This window comes from Monodon monoceros, unplaced genomic scaffold (assembly GCF_005190385.1).
Source record: "Monodon monoceros isolate NGI ecotype Baffin Bay Population unplaced genomic scaffold, NGI_Narwhal_1 Super_Scaffold_21, whole genome shotgun sequence".
NCBI lineage: Eukaryota > Metazoa > Chordata > Mammalia > Artiodactyla > Monodontidae > Monodon > Monodon monoceros.
The window spans coordinates 75119078-75144435 of record NW_021703778.1 but is presented as its reverse complement, the minus strand read 5'-3'; the positions used below and the strand labels follow the sequence as shown (position 1 = coordinate 75144435).

The window sequence follows — 25358 nt, the reverse complement described above, 5'->3', positions numbered from 1 at the left end:
GAGGAAGTGTCTGGAAAGCACTAACTTCAAGAGAACCAAGAGGACTCCACATGGCTTTTTATAAGTCTCAGAAGTCATGTGATATCTCTATTGATTCAAATAGCTCTAAGCCCACTCAGATTCAAGGACAAGGGGTATAATAAACTCCAGCACTCACTAGGAGGACTTCAAAGAATTTGGGGGCTACATTTTAAAACTCCCATATCTCTTACAGCCTTTCCTGAATGTGTCTCTTATTATTTGAGTATTCATTCCAAAAGTGCTTTCAGTGTATATTTTTGTGTAGCAAACCTTCCTAGGTCTTGTATGATGAGAATTTTTACTATGCCTCACATTTTGGGTATATATAAATGCTATGTGAATTCAATGTTCTTTTCCTTTAAACCTTTAAAAAATTACTCCACTGTCCTCTTGAAATCACATCTCTCAAAATCAACACTAGGTGCAGTCTAATTCTTGTCCCTTTATAGGTGATCTGCTCTTTGTCACTGGGAGCTTTTAAAAGCTCTTTTTGACTTTGATGTTATCAGCCACTGTAAATGAGTCTAATGGTGACTGTTTTCTCCTCTCCAGTATTTAGCAGTCATTAAAAGCCCTCTCAATCTTAGGTCTTCCATTAATCTTTAATTCTGAGAAATTTATCTTAATTATTTCTTCAAATATTTCTTTCTCTCTTTTTATTTCAGATCTCCTCTAGGATTCCTATTTATCTGGATACAAGCCCTTCTACATCTAACTTTCACACCCCTTGGCTTTTATTCTATGCATTCTCTCATTTAATGCTATGTTCTTAGAGAGTTTCTCAATGTAATCTTCCAACTCAGGAGTCTGTTCATCAGCTGTATATCTTAGACTATTACTCAGTCTACCGTGTTCTTTATCCTCACTACATTTTTCATACCTAATATTTCTACTTGGTTCTGTTTTCACATTTTCTAGTTCTTGCATTATATTGCTAATATCCTTCTTATCTCTTTAAATGTATTCATCATGCTTATTTTAAATTCTTGGTCAATTTTTCCACTAATTCTCCATCAGATGGTATATGTTAGTCACTTGGTTGTCTTTCTCTGAGAGCAGCTGTACAATTCAGGGGAGTAGTTTGGCTATAAGCTAATGTTCTTCTGGTGTACCAGCCACTCTATCTGAGAACATGTATGGTCACCAGGCCCTAACTGCAGGAGGATGAGCCCTGGAGCAAAGAGCCCCAAGGACCTCAGAACTACTGTTTTTTATTCCAATTTGCTGGGCATTCCACAGGTAACTCCTCTGGTCAAGGTTTCATATTTAAATTCTTAGGTAGAAATAGCACCGGCCTCAGAATCTTCCTAGGTTAAAACCTACCAATCTGGGAGTTTGGAGGCAGTGTGGGGGAAGAAGTAGAAAAGTGATCCCCTAAGGGCAGTCAGGCCATACCAGTTTCATTAATGCCATCAGAGCCCCAGTAGACCTTTTGAATGGACATGGAAGCCTGGGCCATTCCTGTTCATTTCTGCTGTGAAAAGATAGTCTCAAGGCAACACCAGCGAGGAAGATAAAATTTAACAGCCTCCTTCCAATCTACTTTCTCACTGTTACCGCTGGCAGTCCTTCGTCCCAGGCTGCAGCCACCACCCCCACAAACCATCTTTCTTTCACTCATCCATAAACACATACAGGTTCATGGCACCTGAGTCTCCCCAGAATTCCCTCTCACTCCTCTAGTTTCTTCGGAGTTGATTTTGGGTGAGGGAGTCAACAGCTAGAATTAGATTGACAGAAAATGGAAACCAGCCTAGAAACTACTTTCTTCATCAAAGGTGTAGAAGCCTTGCTCAATTTCAACCACTCCCAACCCAGTTCAAAGATTTCAGGCAAGCAGATGAATGAAAAGTTAATATTTAACAGAACATCTTACCACCAAAAAAGCTACCTGGGGCATCTAGTTTAGAGAGTAATTCTTTCATGGATAGAGATCTTATGCCATCTCTAGCTTCATACCTTTGAAAACACCTTTTAGCTATTTTTTCTAACTTTTCATCACCATAGACTTATAAAGCATTCGGTGTAAACTTCTGGGTGAAATAAAAAACAACCAAAACTCTTCTATTGGTCTGCTCACTAAGATTTTTGACCTTGAGATATTTTTAAGCACCAGAGTTCCCCAGTCATCTAATGAAAATCAAAATCACGGCAGGCACTCTAAAACACATATGTACAACTATTAGCCTCAAGCCAATATGAAACTATGTTAGATACAGAGAAGTTAGCAGATAGGCTGCTATTTCAATAGTAGGCAAAAATGGAAGGACCTAACATAGAACCTTAGACATTCTCCCCAATTGAGGTTGGGGAGGAAAAGAAAGAGTTGGTGGACTATTGATAAGACTTGGTAAGTAAATGAATTTGGTTGCCCCCTAAAATAAGGTTACCAAAAAAGCTAGTTCAACCTTAAATTGTATTGTAGAATACAATATCTAGTACCAAGGAGGTGATGTTTTTGCTCTGTTCTGTACTGATGAGATGGTATCAGTAATACTTTTCAGTACCGAGCACCACACCACATTCTCTGAAGGTCAAAATCTTTTAAATTTTTGCCAATATGATGGTGGGGAAAATGGTATCTTTTAAATTTGTATTTTTCTGACTGCTAGTAAAATTGACTATCTACTGATGAAGAAATGCAAATAGCTAATAAACTCCTGTGAATTGCCTGTTGGCGGTCTTTATCAGCTTTCTTTAGGTTATTTCTTTTTAAAAAATCTCTTTATGAAAGGTCTCTTTATTTTAATGATTCTGACCCTTTCTCAGTTATGTGTTGCAAATATTTTCTCCCAATATATCATCTGCACAGGGTTTTTCTATAACTTTTTTAAAAATGTGTATGTTGTCAGAATTTGTTGGTTTTTGCTTGACATGCCATTTCTCTTTTTCCTAAGATAGTCTCTCCCATCAGAGATAATACAAACGCTATCCCATATATTCTTCACCTTTTCACATTTAGACCTTTGAAATGAAGTAGAGATCCAACTTTATTTCCTTCCACTTAAAAGTCTTTTGTACCAATACCCTTTAATAAATAAAACACTTTTCCCCTCTGAATTGAAGTACCACTTTGATAATATTTTAAAGTTCCATAATTACTTGTATCAGCTAGATTTTATTCCTTTCTATTGTCTAGTCTATTCTTGGGCCAATGCCATGCTGTTTTGATTGGAGAAGGTTATTTAATTTTAATATCTGGGTTTCTTCACTCTTATTCTTTTCTCAGCTTTCTAGAATGTATTCACTTAAAGGGCATTTTCTTAAGGCACAGATGATAAGATGGAACAGGATACGAAGTACCAGATGTATGTGTTATCCTGTAACTAAAAACTGCAGTTAATTAAGCTAACAGACAGAGTCTTAATTAGATTCCATACAATGAATAAAAACAAAGAGCAGAAATTAATTGCATGGACAAATGTAACTAATACATATGGCAGATACTACGCCTCCCATTTGAGGCTAATAACAAGGTACTTTACTTTGGAGGAAGCTGAGGCACAGGTAGAAAAATGGAGAGAGTATCAAGCCAAGAACCTGACTAACGAAAAAAACAAAAAGAGAAAACATCCACCAAGGGAGGCATGGAAGTTCACTAATATTTTACTTGTCCAGTTCCAATTACATAGAGGTAAAGAAATCAGTCATTCTACCACTGGTCTAATCCTACTTACTATCTAGCCAGAGCAATGGTTGAGCTCAAGTGAGGTAACAGTTATATGAACTCTAAGGCCTGCTCTTTTGATTTGCAGAGATTATGAATCCACCCACAAATAGCAATACAGAATCTAAACATTCTATGCCTCTGCCAGCACAGAACCCCAATGTGCTCCCCAATTCCTACCAAACAGAGTAGGAATGTGACTACTTTCCACTCTGAAACCCACAAAATGTACCAAGAGAAAGAAACCTTCATATAAAATATGAGATCACCCCAAACCATGTATCAGGAAGTATTCTATCAAATACAATACACTTTGAGACAACTTGATAATGAATATCATAAGTTAATATATACCTCTACATATCCAAGCAGTGTTGGATTTCCCTAAAAGTAACAGAGAAGATCTTAAAGATTTTTATTTGAAACAAAGACAGATTTGCAGACAATTCATAGGAGAGAGAGCAAATGTTCCTCTGAGGGTACACTTCCATATGGAGGAAAAACAAGGGAGATGGGGAGATTATGTGTACATGCCATGGTCATTTTCTTTGACTTCCAAATCAGAGAGCCTATAAGGGAGATGCTGCGATGGTCAGCATTAGTTGAAAAGAAAGAAATCATCAAATCAAACAGGTTGTTATGTTGAGAGCCACACTGCGCTCCTTCCTAGGTGATCTATTCACCCTAAAGGAGGGAACACCAATGCTTAGGATATGTGGTTCTGGGTCAGAGAAAGAGAAAGCATTTTTGAGAAAAGAAAAGTGAACTGAACCTTCCAGATGCCATAGATCACACCCTTCCCTACCCTACACTACAGATAATAACAACAATAACTAACTTTGAGCTTTTACCATATTCTAGTCACTATTCTGGGAGTTTTACAAGCATTACTCTTCTAGTCCTGAAAACAACTCCAATGAGGTAAGTACTCTTATTAAATCTCCACTTTACAGATGAGAAAAATGAAGCTCAGAGAAGTAAATTTCCTATAGTTATATAGCTAGGAAGTATAAGACCCAGCATTTGAACTCAAGTAGCCCATTTACTTTTAACTATTATGGTGTATTGCCTCTTCCACATTAACTTTTAACAATTACAAACCCATAAAGTACACAGGATTTTTAAAATTTATAAAGGAAATATTTGCATACCTTGTACTGTAAGCTCTGCTTGAGCTTCAATTGTCTCATTTCCATTATCAGCTATACAAAAATAAGTGCCAGCATCATCCTCGGTGACGTCACTGATCTCCAGACTACCACCTGCCAGCAATACCAATCTTTCAGAGCTGCATTAAAACATATTGATACATTTCAGAACCAGGAAAATAACACCTGAAAAACATTCCACATAAAACAGATAAAACATTTAGACAGTATTATTTATACAGCTATAGATGGACTGAGACCAACATAAAATATCAGAATTTAATTTACTCCAATTTGCTTTGCTCAAATTTCATATGCATAAATATCACAAATACAAATCAAAATGTTAAAATGAATTATCTCCGACACTTTAATTATTCCCAAAGGGATACCATTTTTGTGACCAATTCCACTCCCCACAATCCATCTCTGCTTCTTTACTCTGCCCAGTTTTTTTTTTTTTTTGCAAATTACGTAATTTTCAAGTCTGGTATCAATCTGAGAGTCACACCACCACACCTATGCCATACTCAAATGACTAACAGAGAGGGCAAATGTCAGATCAGAAACAGTAAGTCATGGGGTCACAGTGCCTACTGAAAGTTTCCAACAGTGGCTTGGCTAGGAAAGGGAGGAAAAGAGGAAGGGAAGGGAGAGAGAACAGTTGCCAGAGAGCAGCTTCCTGGGTGTGGTAGCTAGTCATGAACCAGCCACCATCACGCCATCATCAACAAGGATGCTGATCATTACTAACCCAGCTCTACAGAATGTCTTAAGTCTATTTAAGGAAAATATATATTTTTAATTTTTGTACAGGTTAAGTATTTTTATAAAGGAATTTTGCTATATGTAACACTGATATGTATTATATATTATTTGAAGTTATCCTTGGAAAGGAAAATAACTACCAGAAGAAAATCTCATTTCCTCTCCCCACTCCCTCCTTCCCTTTTTCTCTCCCTCAAACAGAATATTTAAAAAGGAAGCCAAATGATCCTATAACATCAAGGAAGAAATCACAAACCAACATTCTGATGAAATTTTTATAAAGTGAATAGTTAAATTTGGAGATTTTAGAGAATTACAATTTTATTTTTACTTTGAGGTTCTACATCTGACTTTCATAGGCAGATTTCTCTCTCAAATCTTAATATTGTTATATTTCCTGTCTGTAACTATGCTCAACAAAAAAGTTTTGATTACAATTTGGCTTTTCATATGGAATTCTTTTTTTTTTTTTTTTTTTTTCGGTACGCGGGCCTCTCCCGTTGAGGAGCACAGGCTCCAGACGCGCAGGCTCAGTGGCCATGGCTCACGGGCCTAGCTGCTCTGCGGCATGTGGGATCTTCCCGGACCAGGGCACGAACCCGTGTCCCCTGCATCAGCAGGCGGACTCTCAACCACTGCACCACCAGGGAAGCCCCATATGGAATTCTTGACAGGGAAAAAAGTCAGAGGAAACGGCGACTATTCAGTCTGTGCCACACTTAATAATTCTCATTGTAAGTAAAGTGCTATCTTGGCCTAAGTTTCAGTACACTGTGGGTTTGGGTAGTCTTTCTAAATCTGATAGGCAAGATTAAGTTTCTGGACAAAGAAAGGAAAACCAGAATCATATTTGGTGACTTCTCTAAGAAATACCCTGCAAGATCAAGACTAAACTTTATCAAGTGGTCTTCCAATGTGAACTATCTTAATTATACCCTCAAATTACAACTTTATGTGATAGAGAAGCAAGACAACATATAATGGAAGAAAGCAAGAATGACTGGGATAAAAGAAACAGAGATAAGACAGGGTTTGGGTGCCTCACAAAATAAATTTACAAAAATTAATATCCTATATATTACTCTTGGACAAAATCACAACTAAGTTTCATAAATGGAAAACAAGGTTCACAAAAGGGAAACCAGCACTACACACATATGATACCCAGCTGAGAGGAACACAATCTGAAACACTAGCTGGTATGGTACTTTTGAAATTGAGGTACAGCAATTTATATCTAATACTTACACTAAAAAATATTCCTGATACTGCTATGCCTCATGTTTGCCATAACTGAGTACAAGTACAGGAAAAGTCAATCTTTCTTAATGGAGCTTATTTTACTTTCCTTAAAAGAAGGCTGGGAGGAAGAACGTCCACTAGCTTATCAGAATTCACTTAACTTGTTCACCTAACATATGGTGGCTTATAGTAAAATGGCAATCAAGCTTTTAAAGCTCTAAAATTCAAAAATGCAGGCAACAGAAACAATGAGTGAAAAAGCATTCATGGTCAACGGACCCAAACTGAGTGTTGCTGGACACAGGAGTGTATGTATATGTGTGTCTCTGAGTAGCCAGGGGTCAGTTGAGGAGAGCTTGGTGTGCTAAGGCAGGGGTCCCCAACCCCGGGCCGCAGACCGGGACCGGGACCGGGACCGGTACCAGTCCGCCGCCTGTTAGGAACTGGGCCGCACAGCAGGAGATGAGGGGCGGGTGAGCAAGCGAAGCTTCATCTGCCGCTTCCCATCGCTGGCATTACCCCCTGAACCATCCCCTCCTTTGCTTGCATTACCCCTGAACCATCCCCCCACCCCGCCCTCCCTGGTCCGTGGAAAAATTTTTCTCCACGAAACCAGTCCCCTGGTGCCAAAAAGGTTGGGGACCGCTGTGCTAAGGAGACATTTCTTTAGCAAAAGGGAAAGGCTTTTGAGCAGATCAATAACAAGATCAGATTTAGTGAGGAAACAAGAGGAGTGAGGAGTGGGGAAAAGATTAGAAGTTGTAAAGTTAGTGTAATGGTTCAGAATTAAAGAGGATGAATTATGGCAGTAACAAGAGGGGTAAAGAGAAGGCATAAAGTAATGACCACTCTTAAGAAGCTGGATGATAAAGTTAAGGAGAGGGATTTATCATTCATTTAACAATTCTTTATTGGTGTGCCTATATATGTCAGGTAGCAGCTGGGATACTGCAGTGAACAAAAACAAGATCAGTACTGTCATGCAACTGAGTGGGAAAGACAGACATAAAACATGGTAATTCTACAAAATGGTATACCAAAAGAACTTGCCAGGAAATCAGAAATAGACATTTCGCTGGAGAGAATGGAAAACAATAATATCGAGAGCACAAAAGGACTTCTTACACAACCTCTTCCTCTAAAACAGCAGGAAAGGAAGGGTAGGTGAAAGCTAATCTTACATGCTCTCATTTTTTTTTTCTTTAAACTTTTTATTTTGAACTTTAGATTCACATGCAGTACTAAGAAATAATACAAAGAGATCTCATGTACCCTTTACCTAGTTTCCCTCAACAGTAATATCTAGTAAAACTACAACCAGGAGACTGACATTTCCACCACCACAAGGATCCCTCATATTGCCCTTTTATATACAGCCACACCCACTTCCCTCCCTCTACCACCTCCCTCATTAACCCCTGGCAATCACTAATCTGTTCTCCATTTCAATAATTTTGTCATTTCAAGAAGAATGTTACGTAAAGGTTACAATATGTAACCTCTGGGGATTGGCTTTTTTTCACTCAGTATAATTCTCTGGAGATTCATCCAGATTGTTGCAATTATCATTCCTTTTATTGCTTAAGAGTAATTCCATAGTATGGATAGACATCGTTTGTTTAACCATTCACTCAATGAAGGACATCTGGGTTGTTTCTAGTTTGGGGCTATTATGAATAAAGCTGCTATATACATACATGTATAGGTTTCTGTGTGAACATAAGTTCATTTATATGGGATAAATGCCCAAGAATGTAAAATGTTAGGTCATATGGCAGTTGCAACATATTTTTTCAGAAACTGCCAAACAGTTTTTCAGAGTGGCTGTACCATTTCACATTCCTACCAGCAATGTCAGAGTGATCCCGTTTCTCCACATATTTGACAGCATTTGGTATTGTCACTTTAAAAAAATTTTAGGTATTCTGATAGGTATATAGTGATATCTTGTGGTCTTAATTTGCAGTTCCTTAATGGCTAATGATGTTAAACAACTTTTCTTGTACTTATGTGCCATCTGTACATCTTCTTTGGTGAACCACCTACCCATACCTTCTGCCCATGTTCTAGGTAAATTATATGCTTTTTTTTAATACTGAGTTTTGAGATATCTTTACACATTTTAGATAATATTCCTTTGTTAGAGATGTGGTTTGCAAATATCTTCTCCACTCTGTAGCTTATCTTTTCATCCTCTTAACAGGGTCTTTCACAGAGCAAAACGTTTTAATTTTGATGAAATCCAGTTTCAATTTTTCCTTTTATAGATTGTGCTTTTGGTGTAAAATCTAAAAACTCTTTGCCTAGGCCTTGATCCTGATTTTCTTATGTTTCTTTTCTAAAATTTCATGTTGCATATTTTACATTTAGGTCCATGATCTATTCTGAGTTAATTTTTTACATAACGTATGAGACTCAGCTTGAAGTTCAGGTTTTTGTCTATGGATGGGTGTCCAGTTATTCCAGTAGGATTTGTTGACAAGGCTACTTTTCCTCCACTGAATTGCTTTTGCATCTTTGTCAAAAATTAGTTGGGAATTTTTGTATGGATCTATATCTGGATTCTCTATTTTATCCCACTGATATATCGGTCTATCTTTCCATCAACACTATATAGTCTTTTTTTATTGTAGATACATAGTAAGTCTTAAAATCAAATAGACTGATTCTTCCCACTTTAAAAAAAAAACTGTTTTAACTACTCTAGTTCCTTTGCTTTTCCATATAAATTTTAGAATAATTTTATCTATATTTACAAAAAATCTTATTGGGATTTTGACAAGAATTGAGTTAACCTGTATATAAATTTGAAGAGAACTGACGTTTTTACTATGCTGAGTCTTCTAATCCATGGACATGGTATGTCTCTCCATTTATTTAGCTCTTCTTTGATTTCTTTCATTAGCATTTTATAGTTTTTAGTATGCAAATTTAACAAGTTTTGTTAATTTACACTTAAGATGTGAGTGACTGCAAATGCTACTGTATTTGCAATTTGTGTTCACATGTTCATTGCTAGAATACAGAAATACAACTGATTTTTATGTTTACCTTGTATCTTGTGACATTATTGAACTCACTTCTTGGTTGTAAGTTTTGTGGATTCCTTAGGATTTTCTACATAAACATATCTGCATATAGGGACTGTTATATGCCTTCCTTTCTGATTTATATACCTTTTTTTTGTCTTATTGAACTGGCTAGAACTTCTAGCACTGTGATGGTGAACTTCCTTAACTGGTTCCTCATCTTGATGGGGAAGTACTGTTGTTTGCCATTAAGTATAATGTTAGTTGTAGGTTTCTGTAGATGCTCTGAAGTTATTCTTCTAAGGGTTTTTTTTTTTAACATAATGAATGGGTGTTGAATTTTGTCAGCAGCTTTTTCTCCACTGATTAATCTGATCAGGTTTAGGTTTTTCGTTTTTTTCTTTAATTCTGGTGGATTGTACTGATTAATTCGGGGATACTAAGTCAGCCTTGCATCCCTGGAACAAACCACACTTATAGAACATATAACTTTTTATTTATTGCTGAATTCTATTTGCTAATATTTTGTTAAGAATTTTTATGTTCATATTCGCGGGGGATACTAGTCTGTTGTGTTCCCTTTTTGTACTATCTTTCTCTGGTTTTGTTAACAGGGTAATAATAGCTTCAATTCCTTCTCTTCTATTTTCTGGAAAGATTGTGTAGAATTGGTTTTAATTCTTTAAACACTGGTAGAATTCTCCAATAAAACTATCTGGACTTGCAGACTTTTGGGGGGGGGTTAAAATTACAAATTTAATCTACTTAAGAGTAAGAGGGTTACTCAATTTATCTATTTCACATTGGGTTAGATGTGGTAGTTTGTGTTTTAGAGGATATGGTTTGTCTAAGTCATCAAACTTACATGATGTATAGTTGTGTACAGTATTCCCTTATTATCCTTTTGATGTTTGCCAGGGTCTGTAGTGGCATTCCTGGTTCAGTCCTAATACCGATCATTTGTGTCTTCTCCCTTTTTTTTCCAGTTCACTGATTCTTTCCTCTGTCCCATCAGTCTCTTGCTGAGCTCATCTATTGAGTTTTTCTTTATTTTGCTTATTGTCTTTGTTCAAAATTTTCCATTTAGTTCTCCTTTAAGTCTTCTCTTTCTTTTTGAAGAGACTTTCTATTTATCTGCTGAGATACTCTATTTTTCCATTTGTTTCATGTGTGTTCATAATTCCCTGTTGAAGCATTTTAATGATGACTGTGTTAAAAATCTTTTTAAAATATATCTTTGTTGGAGTATAAATGCTTTACAATGTTGTGTTAGTTTCTGTTGTACAACAAAGTGAATCAGCTATTATGTATACATATATCCCCATAACCCCCTCCCTTGAGCCTCCCTCCCACCCTCCCTATCACACCCCTCTAGATCAACACAAAGCATCAAGCTGATCTCCCTGTGCTATGCAGCAGCTTCCCACTAGCCATCCATTTCACATTTGATAGTGTATATATGTCAATGCTACTCTCTCAGTTCATCCCAGCTTCCCCCCCGCCCCCCCATCCCAGGTCCTCAAGTCTGTTTCTACATCTGCATCTTTATTCCTGCCCTGCAACTAGGTTCATCAATACCGTTTTTTTAGATTCCATATATGTGCGTTAGCATACAGTATTTGGTTTTATCTTCCTGACTTACTTCACTCTGTATGACAGACTCTAGGTCCACCCACCTCATTACAAATAATTCAATTTCGTTCCTTTTTATGGCTGAGTAATATGCCATTGTATATATGTTCCACATCATCTTTATCCATTCATCTGTCGATGGACATGCTTCCATATCCTGGCTATTGTAAACAGTGCTGCAATGAACACTGTGGTACACGTAATTCTTTGAATTATGGTATATGCCCAGTAGTGGGATCGCTCGGTCATATGGTAGTTCTATTTTTAGTTTTTTAAGGAACCTCCATACTGTTCTCCATAGTGGCTGTATCAATTTACATTCCCACCAACAGTGCAAGAGGGTTCCCTTTTCTCTGCACCCTATCCAGCGTTTACTGTTTGCAGATTTTTTGATGATGGCCATTCTGACCGGTGTGAGGTGATACCTCATTGTAGTTTTGATTTGCATTTCTCTAATGATTATTGATGTTTAGCATCTTTTCATGTGTTTGTTGGCAACCTGTATGTCTACTTTGGAGAAATGTTTATTTAGGTCTTCTGCCCATTTTTGGATTGGGTTGTTTCTGTGATACTGAGCTGCATGAGCTGCTTGTACGTTTTGGAGATTAATCCTTTGTTGTTTCATTTGCAATATCTTCTCCCATTCTGAGGGTTGTCTTTTTGTCTTGTTTATGGTTTCCTTTGCTGTGCAAAAGCTTTTAAATTTTATTAAGTCCCATTTGTTTTTGTTTTTATTTCCGTTACTCTAGGAAGTGGGTCAAAAAAGATCTTGCTGTGGTTTATGTCAAAGAGTGTTCTGCCTACAATTTCCTCTAAGAGTTTGATAGTGTCTGGCCGTACATTTCGGTCTTTAATCCATTTTGAGTTTATTTTTGTGTATGGTGTTAGGAAGTGTTCTAATTTCATTCTCTTACATGTAGCTGTCCAGTTTTCCCAGCACCACTTATGGAAGAGGCTGCCATTTCTCTATCGTATATTCTTGCCTCCTTTGTCAAAGATAAGGTGACCATATGTGTGTGGGTTTGTCTCTGGGTTTTCGATCTTGTTCCACTGATCTATATTTCTGTTTTTGTGCCAGTACCATACTGTCTTGATTACTGTAGCTTTGTAGTACAGTCTGAAGTCAGGGAGTCCGATTCCTCCAGCTCCATTTTTCTTTCTCAACATTGCTTTGGCTATCCGTGCTCTTTTGTGTTTCCATACGAATTGTAAAATTTTTTGTTCCAGTTCTGTGAAAAATGCCATCAGTAATTTGATAGGGATTGCAATGAATCTGTAGATTGTTTTGGGTAGTATAGTCATTTTCACAATGTTGATTCTTCCAATCCAAGAACATGGTATATCTTTCCATCTGTTTGTATCATCTTTGATTTCTTTCATCAGTGTCTTATAGTTTTCTGCATACAGGTCTTTTGCCTCCTCTAAGATCAGGAACAATACAAGGGTGCCCACTCTCACCACTATTATTCGACATAGTTTTGGAAGTTTTAGCCACAGCAATCAGAGAAGAAAAAGAGATAAAAGAAATCCAAATTGGAAAAGAAGTAAGACTGTCAGTGTTTGCAGATGACATGATACTATACATAGAAAATCCTAAAGATGCCACCAGAAAACTACTAGAGCTAATCAATGAATGTAGCAGGATACAAAATTAATGCACAGAAATCTGTTGCATTCCTATACACTAACAATGAAAAATCAGAAAGAGAAATTAAGGAAACACTCTCATTTATCACTGCAACAAAAAGAATAATATACCTAGGAATAAACCTACCCTAAGGGTGCTTTAAAAATCTCTGTCAGGTAATTCAAAGACCTGTCATCTCAGTGTTGGCATCAATTGACTGTCTTTTCTCTTTTGAGATTTTCCTTGTTCTTGGTATGAATGGGTGATTTTCAACTGAAATCTGGATATTTGGGGCATCATATTATAAGACTCTGGATCTTACTAAACCTTTTGTTTTCAGCTGGCTTCTTCTGACACCCAGAGGAAAGGGGAGGTGCCACCTCATTATGTCAGGTGGAGGTAGAAGTCCAGGTTCTACACTCAGTCTCCACTGATACCTGAGGGGGAAGTAGGGACTCCTCTTTACCACTTAGCAGGGTTGGGAGTTCTGGCTCCTCACCAGGCTTCCACTGATACTGCCCCCCTGGCTGGGTGCAGTAACAGTAACTCATTACTGTTCCCCACATGGCATCCAATGATACCATGAAGAGAGGGTGTCAATGCTACATGGTGCTCAAAGTCCTGACTCTCCACAGGCCTCCTCTGATACCACTCCAGTGGAAAAGGGAAGTTGGGAAGGAGTGTCTCTTATTGCCAGGTGGGATAAAAGTCCAGGCTCCCCGTGTGTCTCCACTGATACAGCAGGGGTGGGGGCCTCAATACTTCCCAGTTGGGATGAAAATCTTGGCTCTCTACTTAGCCTCTGACACCATATAGCAGGGAGGATGGGAGACCTCATTACAACCTGGTGAGGGTGGAAGTCTAGGCCTCCCACTTGGCCTTTGCTGGCATGGGAGAGGATGGGGCCACAGTTTCTTATGTGGTGTATGGCTGGAGTAGGAGTGATTATAGTCTAACAGTTTTTATCTTGCCAGGCTGCCTCTTTCCTGGTCTTTTGGCTAGAGAGAGCACACTTTTGGTAGAGCTTTTCTTTTTATGCCTAGTGGTGTTTCCAAGTTATCGGCTTCTTCAGCGCAAGCTGGGACATACGAGGCAAAAACAAAAACCAGGGAACACAGCATCATGGTGTTCCTTTGGTCTAAAAGCCCCTAGCCAGTCAATCTTCCTCTCTCCATCTTTCAGAGTCTTCTTATGTTTGTTTTACATATAATGGCTAGAGTTTTTAGTTGTAATTAGCAGGAAGAATACAGAAAAATACTACTCAATCTTCCCAGAAATGGAAGTCCTCTACTTGTTTTTTAAATACTCTAATTTTTCTTCTATTGTCAATTGTAATAACATTAAGCATCTTTATAACTATAACCTGTTCTTTTGCAGCTGGGTTCTAATCTGTCATTCCACTAAAACATAACATTAATTACTAAATTACATTTTGCTGTCAGTCACCTTGCACTTTGGCATCTGTATTTTCTAAATTCTCCCCCTTTCAAATAAAACTACTCAATGAATGGGATACATTTCCACCACCACCTCCACTTCAATACCTATGTTTGGTTTGAATCGGAACAAATCTGATCAAAAGATTAAGTAAATATATCAATTCTTAAGACACTTATAAAAGCCATGGAAATGTTTTAAAATATTCATTTTCAAAGAGGTCTTAAAATTAACGATAGAGAAGGATGTCCAATAATTTAAGATTTTTTTACTAGACCTAGCCCAGTTACTACCTGGATTTCTAGCCACTTTTTTCTTTCAATTTCTAAATTTCTTTCTAATTTGAAGTCTAAACAATTTATTAACTAAGGTCCATCTATATATCTCATAAGGCCCTGGGAGAAACAGAGATATTTTGAGTAATTACCTGCGTCTAACCTGAAGCACTCTTGTGTTCCATTCATCTACTTACATTTTCCTATACTACGTTCAGATATTCAACCAAAATATATTGGTCACCACTATCCTTACCCAATTATATGCCAAGCACTGTGCCAGGGTCTGGAAACATCAATGTGAACAACACCAACACTGTCCTGCTCTTATATTCTTCTGAAGCTTCCTGAGACGGTGATATATCAAAGCAATGCTTCTCAGACTTTTCTACCATATAACGCAAGTATTCAGAAGCCTACAGAACTCAAGGTTGGAAACAGTCTACTCAATCTTATGTCTCCTATTTATCCTTAAAATTCAAAGTAATATTACTAGGAAATTACTAAATTTGCCTCAATTTTCTTCATAGCACTTATCATAAACTAAAATTTCATATGTTCATATGATTACTGCCTGACTCTTCAGCACTGGAATACAAGCTCCGTGAGAGCAAAAACCTCTATTTGGTTCACTACTCTATTCCCTGCTAGAATAGGGCCTAACGTAATCAGCATTCAATAAATATTTGTTGAATAATTACTGTATAAACAAATGAGAATCACAGAAATTCTCACTTTTATTTCTTACTTAAGAAATCAAACTCTTATATCATTATTTATCTTCAGAATGTACTTCTATGATTATGAAATATAAAAGTTTTAAAAATAACCTAGCTCAGCTTTCCCATTCCTGATACTTTGTTCTAACATGCAGCCAATTAAAATTTCTACTCTAAGAGCTTGAAATTTGTATCCCCTATTTTAAGGTTCCTTATGTTTCAGGTAGCGTAAGTTTAAAATAATTCCCTTGAAGTCTTAGAAATTCTTTGCATAATATTTAGCTGGGAAAAAGAGTGGGGAAGAAAGGAAGTAAAATACAGGCAGAAGTTGGTGACTGCATAGGTGTTCAGCAAGAAATCAGATGATCCCGAAGATGATACTATCAGTTTTGCTAATGGAACATGCGAGGAACAATCTGATTGTATTCTAGCATCCCCACTGATCAGTAAAGGTTGATCACCAAGCTGACTAGTCAGATATCCCTTTCCATGTCTTGTTTACTGAACGACACAAATTAAGATTATCTGCTTACTTTGAATTACTCAACTGCGAAGCTCTATACTTGCTCTGTCCAAATCAATAGCCACTAGCCACATGTGGCTACTGACACTTGAAATGTGGCCAGACTGACTCAGGAACAGAATTATTTTATTTTTATTTAAATGTAAAAGTTGAAGCAGCATTAAACACAAACTTCACTGTTTTGGTAGAACTAAATTTCCCTTTCACCTGTACACTGCATAAATTAGTATATTTAGTAGTGTGTGTATACTAGAAATTTTAATATTATATATGTGGCTTACATCACACTTATATTGGAAAGCACTGCTCTAGGACATTGGTTCTCAACTGGGGACAATTTTGTTCCCCAAGAGACATCTGGCAATATCTAGAAACATTTTTGGTTGTCACAGCTTGGGAGTGCTATTGCATCTCATGGGCAAAGGCCAGGGATGTTACTAAACATCCTACAATGCACAAAATGACTTTGTTTTGTAAACAAAACATACCTAACTACCACCACCACCACCACCTCAGTTCTCTTACCAAAATACAACTGAGAAAAGTATCCATTACCTAAGGAAGTAAGGAGGGGGGTTGGGAGAGATGACAGGTGGCTGATGTCAACAGAAAAGGCTGGTGTGTAAGATGAAAAATTTGTGATCATACAAGGAAGCTGGTATGATTTTAAAAGGCAAAAACAAAAGAATGAGGAATACATTTTCTTTTATTGTTTAAGTAAAGGAAAAAACTACTATCGACAAAATGCATGAGAGTAAGTGAGACGTCTCAGGTAGTCAGGATCAGAAACTCTTGCAACAATTTAGGGAAGGAGGTCCTAAGGCCTGAATTTAAGTGTACTGCAGCTCAGAAAAAAACAATGGAATAATTATCCCTTAATATCTTAAAAGCATTTTTTTCTTTAAACAGCCTAATCATATACAGCAATATAAACATATTTCAAGAATGATAAATGAGCATCATGATAATAGTTAAATAAAAATGAAAGATATAATCGTTTTAAAATTAATCAAGAGTCCCAAATAAGATCAGACCAAGTCTCACACTAAGGCTGAAAAGGCTTTTAGGCAGACATTTTTACCTTTCTGTGTCAAGCGCTTCCTCATTTTTCATCCATCTAATGGTTGGAGTAGGAAGTCCTGAAGCAACACATGGTAACACTGCACTCTGACCAATGACTCTGACTAAGGAAGAAGGTTGTTTCAAAAATACCAAGTTTGATGCAACCTCAGGATCTAAAAAAAAAAAATTAAACAAAAGACAATAATTAAGAAAGCACTTTACCACTTTAATGATAAAGAATGGCAAATTCCTATTCAGTCTGTGTGGCTTTATACACAAAATAGTTTAAGCAAAAGCGACAAGAAAATTCCATTTAAATTAGCAAACATTTCTTAATAATTTCCATGTGCAAAACTTTGTGCTAGGCTCTCTGGGGGCCTTAAAGATGTATAAGTTATAGCTCCTGCTTTCAATGTGCTTACTGGTCATCTGAGTGAGATCTGACATGAATCCCCTTCATTTTAAAAGGTAACATAAAGTAAATGCTTCATGAGTGGTACAAATAGAAAAAAGACTGATCAAGCTCAGGACCCTTAGCAGTATCCTCCCCACTCACAGGGATACCATAAGTGGTTTCTTTTCCTTCCCTACACCCGTGTGTTACTTCTGAAAATCTTTGATCTTCATCGCTTTGACTTTCTCAGTTAGACTGTCAAACCTTTGATTTTATAATGGTGCAACTAATAGGCTACCACTATACGTGTATTCACTTCATACAGCTGCCCTCTTATGAGCATATGAAAAGGCCATACTCGTGGGGTAGAAGATAGGGTTCTCTACTAGATGGGGGTGCTATTTCTAATGTTAAGTTTTGAGAAAAAAGACTGTTCTCAGGCAAAGAGATGTGACTCTTATCCCCATACTCTTAGAAAAAGATGTTCTATAGCCATGGTAACAACCACCAGAGCTGGCCTTAAAGTTACGTAACCAATCGATGACAGTTCTGTAGCTATGGTAACAAGTAAACACTGTCTAATAGTTCAGTACAACTCGCTTCAGTGAACATGCCTTTGAAAGCCAACCAATGAGTTTAACCAATGCCTTTAAAAGTCAGCCATTCAGTGGTGGAATCCCTTGCTTCTAAGGCTGACACTGCTCTCATCTCTGTAACCAACCATAAAACATGCTTCTATTACTGACATCAACCCATCCCAGCCTCCTAACCAACACACCAAGAACAATGTCTTCCCAAAAATTTTATAGGAGATTAGCAGTTTGCATTATTCAAGACGACTATGCTTTACAAGCATAGCTCTCCGTTAAGTAAACAAAACATTCTGTACTTTTTGTTTCAGATATTTCATGGTGGCTCATCCTTTTGACACCAAGAATCTTATTTACTTGAATCTGGTTTTAGGATTTGCTTGATTGCTACCACAGATTTAGAGAAAAAAATATGACCTCTGTCTGCTATCAAATATGCCCTCTGTCACATAAAAGCAAGTCAGGAAGTAGGCAGGAAGACATCGCTATATAGCAATAGTTCTCTTTCACCTTGAACTATTTACCTAGAATTAATCAAATTTTGATCAAAACAAACAAATCTGAACAAATATTTATTGGCTTCTATGTGCCAGTTACCATTCTTGGCAGCAGATAAAATTCCCTGCCCTAGTTGAGCTTACATACTAATAAGGGGAGAGAGACAACAAATAAAAGACATGGTATGTCATCTGGTGATATGTTCTCAAGTAAAATGAAGGGGGAAGGAGAAAGCGCTGGGGCACAAATGGAAGACTGTTGTTTTAAACAGTGGTCAAAGAAAGCTTCACTGATAAAGTGATATTTGAGCAGAGAGGTAAGACAGTGAGTCAGGCAGAGATATCTGAGGGAAGAGGATTCCAGGCAGAGAAAATGGCAAGTAGAAAGACCCTAAAGCAAGAGCATGTTTGGAGTGTTCTAAAAACATAAGGTGGCAACAATCACAGAGTGAGGGAGAGAAGGGTATGAGATGTAAGAAGAGAGATGGGGGAGGGAGGTGGCATTAAGGTTATACAAAACCTTACAGGCCAAGGACTTTTAACATTTGCTCTGAGATGGGAGCAAAGATGTGACATGATCTAATAAACATCTTAAAAGATAACTGTGGCTGCTGAGCTGAGAATACACTGGGATACACTGGGATAGGAATGATAAGAGCAAGAACGACGATGACAAAGGAAGAAACTGCATTTTAAAAAATCAGTTCAAGGCCCATCAGGAATACTCTCAAGAGTGGCTGCTCATAACATTGGATAACATTGGCCTCCCTTTGCAAGCCAATCCATAGGCTAAAAACATGCCTACAAAATGGTTATATATAAAAACTGTTCAAACAATGTAGGGATGGTCCAACTCAGATTTGAAATGAGAAATATGGAAAGAATCAGGCATGTAGCAGTGGGAACAGAAGCTGAAAGGTCATGAAACACCAAGAGGGTAGAGGGACTATGATGAGCCACAAGTGAGAGGACATCACGAGAAAGCAGAAGTTACAGAGCTGAGAAAAGATGCACAAAACAGATTATGAGGAAAGCCATTAAGGGCAGAAAGAATGAGAACCCACAAAGAGAAGGAAAGACAGAAAGAGGAGCGTTCATTAAAATGGGGGAGCATCACAAAGATCCAAGAACTCTTGCTCCCCACTGTCTCTAGAGATGCTGTACTAACAGTTACTACTCTGCCCATCCCTTATATGAACCAGCCTGAGTGAGTCTCTGATTCTTACAAGTAAAAAGACTTAACTATAAAAACAACCCTATTACAGGGAGGTAAGAGAACTATAAAGACAACCTTATTACAGGGAGGTAAGAGAACTATAAAAAGTATGCTATTGGGGGAGAGAGCAGAAGATAGAGGTTTGACAAAAGACACAGAGCTAATGTTTCTTTGGCCATGAAGAACACCACAGATACTGAACATACTTTACTGCTTGGTAAATTTTTACTGACCAACACATTTGCTAAAAATCTGTCTGGTATGTTCTCTTCTTTTGTCTCCCTGTAAGAAACTGAAACTCTTTATGCTGACATTAATATCTCACTCCACACCTGTAACAGTGTTTATTAAAAAAATTCTAACAACAATTTTTATCCATTAATAAACATAAAACCGTCAGTGCTGATAATAAACTAATACCTGGAAGAACTTTTAATTCAACTTCATCACTATACTTTGGTGGCCCACCACTTTCAACTATGCAGCGATAGAGTCCCCCATCTCCTTCAGTTGCGTTGCTGATAACTAGTGTTCCACTTGGAAGTTTGGTAAGTCTATCATCCAGAAGAAGAGGCTGTCTGTTCTGTTCCCACCTCACAAATGGGACCAAATCTGCATTAACTTCACAATTCAGAATTGCACTGTTCCCAACATAAACCGAAGAAGGTTCTGGTTGGCTGGAAAATCTTGGAAGACCTAGACAATAAAGAAAATGAGAAAATAAAAAGTAGTTAAATATTACTTTAAAATGTAGTCATAGGAACCAGGAGCAAGTCAGCCTGTGTGGCCACATGTGTAGTGGAACCAGGGTCAAGAAGGTCCATGGGTCAGGATATTGGCTACATACAGGGATACAGATCAAGTAAATAAATGTACTAGGAATAACTGAAGTCAGATTCCTCACAGTTGAAGAAGCAAGGTACAAATATTAAAAGCAGAAGGGTAGAATAAATCCCATGGTATTGCACTAGAACAGAGGTATCAGTGTAAACTTAACAGTTTTATAAAACTATAGATGTATATAGATAGATGTATATCTGGATATAAATGTATATGCGTAAAATATATATACATTTCATATACAGTTATTACAGATACACACACACACGCATACTAACTCTGTCCAGAGAGCCCAGAATCAATGTCACTTCAGTAGCAATGTGTACATATGGTGACCTAATCATGATTTCTAAATACTATTCTCCACATGCAGCTTGGAGAAATGGCTGATTCTAGGACTGGAGTAGGCAAAGAACAATATGAGTCTGGAAAATCTTGTGAGAGAAAGTAAGGAAGTATCTAAAGGATAACAGGGACATATCAAAAGGACACAGAAGTCAGATCAAAAGGAGTTTTCTCTGGCTAGATCTGGGATAATGAACATTAATGCAGGAAGAATCAAGAATGGATGCTAAAACTAGTAAGTGAAAGTTGGATGAAGAATAGGATATTTATGGAGTATCAAATTACTTCTTCCCAAAATACTTATTACTAATTAATAAAGGTACAAAATATTTATTAACTTTAGAGTAGAGAAACATAGTACTGACAATCTTAACCAAGTAATAAAAGTTAACATCACCAGTAATGGAACAAAACACCACATGCTTCCTGGCATGATGCACTAATAATACAGCATCACTTCTGTGATATTTCTCCCCAAAATGCAAAATCTGAATCTATTCATGGAGGAAAATTAGAAAATCTGAAATGAGACAAGGATAAACTGAAGAATGGTTTGAGATCGTAAGAATCTAAGGAGAGAACTACTAAGTAAAACTTGTAACCCTGGACCAGAAAGGAAGGGGGATGATGGGGCAGAGTTTCTGCTTTTGTTTTTTCTGCTACTAAGAACATTATTGAGACAACCAATGAAATATGAATTGTATCTATGGATTAAGTGATAGTATTTTATTAAGGTTAATTTCCTAATATTGATGGATGTTTACTTAGGAAGAGGTCCTTGTTTTTAGGAAATACACACAGAAGTATTTAGGTTGGGGTAACATATGCAACTTACTCTTAATGGTTAAGAAAAAATTTTATGTGGGTATGTGCATATTAGGTGATAAGCAGATGTGGTAAAATGTTAACAATCGGGTAATCTGATTGAAGAATATATGAGATTTCTTGGTTTCATTCTTATGACAATTCCACAAATTTAAAATTATTTCAAAATAGAATATTAACCAAAAAAATGTAGTCATAAATACTTTGTAGACGCCACAGAACGTAATGGTTAAGAGCAGATATACAAGGATCAACTGCTCCACATCCTCATTTGGTACTGGCATACTTTTTGACTTTTAGCCACTCTAACAGGTGTGAAATGGTACCCCATTGTGGTTTTAATTTGCATTTTCCTAATGATTAATGATTTTGAGCATCTTTACATGTGATATCACCTACACCTACATTTTCTCTTATTAAATGTCTGTTCAAGTCTTTTGCCCATTAAAAAATAGGGTTGGGGCTTCCCTGGTGGTGCAGTGATTGAGAGTCCGCCTGCCGATGCAGGGGACACGGGTTCGTGACCCCGGTCCAGGAAGATTCCACATGCCGCGGAGCGGCTGGGCCCGTGAGCCATGGCCGCTGAGCCTGTGCGTCCGGAGCCTGTGATCCGCAACAGGAGAGGCCATAACAGTGAGAGGCCCGCGTACCACAAAAAAAAAAAAAAAAAAAAAAAAAAAAAAAAAAAAAAAAAAGGGTTGTTTTTCTTTTTATTGTTGGTTTGTAGTAGTTATTAAAAATATATTGCAGCCATGAGTTCTTTTTTAAGCATATACTGTGAATATTTTCCCCAATCTGTGGGCTGACTATTCATTTCTAAAGGTGCCTTAGATGAGCAGAACTTCCTATAATAAAATCTAAATTATCTTTTTTTCTTAAAAAAAAAAGAGCAGATATACAGAAAAGACTAGTGGTTATGTGGGAGAAAGTAGGGTGGGGACACAGGGGAGGGGGAGTGGAAGGTACAAACTATTGGGTATAAGATAGGCTCAATGATGTATTGCACAACATGAAGAAGATAGCCAATAATTTTATAATAACTGTAAACGGCAAGTAACCTTTAAAAATTGTATAAAAATTAAAAAAAAATTTTAAGTGACTCTTATATGCTCAGAACACAACAAAATGTTTCTTCAAAGACTAGCAAACATTAAATAATGAGAAACATAATTCCAGGTTTTCTAGTTCTATGATAGTCAATTAGTCTATATGGAAATGACACACAGGTTGTCTAGCTCTGCTACAAATTTTTTCTTATTTTTTTATTTCAAGGGGATTTTTGAAGGAAAGAAATAAAGATAAAATTAACCAAATATCTACTTTTCAGAAATCGGAAAATTAGAAGCAAGAATTAACAAAGACTAACAAAGAAACTAATAAAGTAGAGGAAAAAAGGAATCAAATAAAACCAAGAACTAGTTCTATTTTTAAAAAGTCAAAATATTCTCCCTCCTGTGCTCTCATGAAAATGAGTAATTTTTTAAAATATAAACCCACAACAACATATGGGAAGTTGGCAGACAAGAGATTTCAAAAAGTTTCTGGATAGGGAAAGCAGATGGAGGAACTAGTAACTGACATATCAAGGCAGAAAATGCTGCAGCTTCTTTTGCTCACAAGTAGGAGGCCAGTTTGTCCTGCTGTCTTTGGAGAATTGCAGGAGAAAAGAGAGAGAGTGGGAGTGAGGCATGGGATTGACAAGAAGGGATTAACAGTGTTTGTATTTAGACTACCCAGTTACCCCACCTTTGGGCACAAAACACGCACAGCCAGGGGACTGCCCAGGCAGTAAAAGAAAAATTTCTGCTGTGGAGATATGAGACAGCCCAGAGAAAAAGACCTGTCACATTTAATTCTATGAGCTATCTACTTAGTGTGCTTTCAAAAATTCCCCTTCTTGTCTGACTTAGCCGGAGTCAGTTTCTATTGCTTGCAAACAAAGAACTCTAACCAACAGTTTTTCAGAATGGCAATTTAGCAGGAGCGTATTTTTTTTGGCAGCATTTCTTTGAAAATAGTTTTACTGAGGTACAATTTATATGATAAAGGCTACCATTTAAAGTGCACAATTCAATGGTCTTTCGTATATGCAGAGTTGTGCAACCATCACTATCATCTAATTTAAGAACATTTTCACCATCCCCCAAAGAAACTTTGTATTCACTTGCAGTCATTCCCGTTCCTTGTACCCACCCCTTTCCCACCCTCTTCATGCCCTCATTCCCCCCATCTCCAGTCCTATTCTATTCTATAGAAATAAAGATTTGCAAGTTTGTTCACTATACTACTGTCTATAAGATCAAACAATTTTTATCCATTAACTATTCATCAAAAAGGGAATTTTTAGATAAATCACAATATATACAAATACAATGGATACTATGCAACTATTCAGAAGAACTTCTACTCATGTCTTAGCTTAGATATTATTTCCTCCTGATACCCAGGCCAAGAGCAGGTTAAACAAATCTCCTACAGAATGTTGTTTGCAGCAAAAGAACTTGGGTTTTGTATTAAAATTGCCTATTTACTTAGATATAAGGTCAAAAATGTTTCCTAAAGGATATGAAAGCTAAAAGGAATGATGAACAAACCTAGCAGAGGAGAAGAAAGAGAAGAAAAGGTGGAGGACAGGATTAATAGGCAGTGAGGAAGCCGTGAACAAAGGCCAGAGGCAGAGGATGAAAGGGAAGTGAAAACATTCAGTACTGCCAGAGCCTAAAATGAGGTGAGGGTGGTGATGGTGGTAGGGGGCAGGGACAGAAGCAGAACAGAGTGTTAGGAATGAAGCTGGAGAAGTGGAGGTCAGCTCACGAAAGGACGCAACAGGCCTGTTGAAGAGTTTAGACATTAACTTGATGTTGTTTACTGGAGAGCCACTGAAGGGTGAGAAAGAGTGCTCTGACCACAGAGTGGAGACTGGGTTGGAGGAGGGAAAAAATGAGGTGGCAGACAGTTACAAGGTTGTGATGAGGGATGACCAGGAGAAGCCTCAGGAAGGAGCATGTGGATCAAGTACAGAGGAATTAGGAAGCAGAATTCACTGGATTTGGTGATTGGACGTGGGGGACAGCTGAGAGGAAGGAGTTAAGATTAAAAGCCCAGCTTAAGAACGTGAATGATAAACAAAAGCTGACCTAAGTGACATTATAGGGGCAGTCAGTCATAATGCTAACTTATTTATCAACATTTTGGAGAAAGTATGGCAAAAAGATTTTTGAAAGAAAGAGAAGAAAGAAAAAAGAGAAAAGGCAAACTGTCAAAAGGCCTGATTCTTTTCTCCTTTTATTTTTCCATCCTCAATCTGTGATTATGAAATAATTACAGTGGCTGTACATCACACTCAAATTCAACTTTTGAGTATCTGGCTGCAAAGAGAAAAAGAGCCATCACACTCTGAATGAACAAGCAAATACAACCTGTAGTGAGCAGGAGGTGGGGAGCCATGATCCAAGAGTGGGAACAAGATGGGAAACTACTGTCTCAGTCATATTCTTTGTT

The 25358-nt window shown here is 37.4% G+C and overlaps 1 protein-coding gene across 5 annotated transcripts in view; it reads right to left on the bottom strand.

Moving 5' to 3' along the window:
* The window catches only part of NEO1 (neogenin 1), a 240200-nt gene that overhangs the window by 143902 nt on the left and 70940 nt on the right, over positions 1-25358 (bottom strand). For all 5 annotated transcript variants that reach the window (XM_029239259.1, XM_029239260.1, XM_029239256.1 and 2 more), the window contains exons 3-5: positions 20268-20543; positions 17170-17323; positions 4840-4976 (exon numbers count right to left, since the gene is read on the bottom strand). In XM_029239259.1, coding sequence (XP_029095092.1) covers positions 4840-4976; positions 17170-17323; positions 20268-20543 — 567 coding nt within the window. The remainder of the gene's footprint in view (positions 1-4839; positions 4977-17169; positions 17324-20267; positions 20544-25358) is intronic.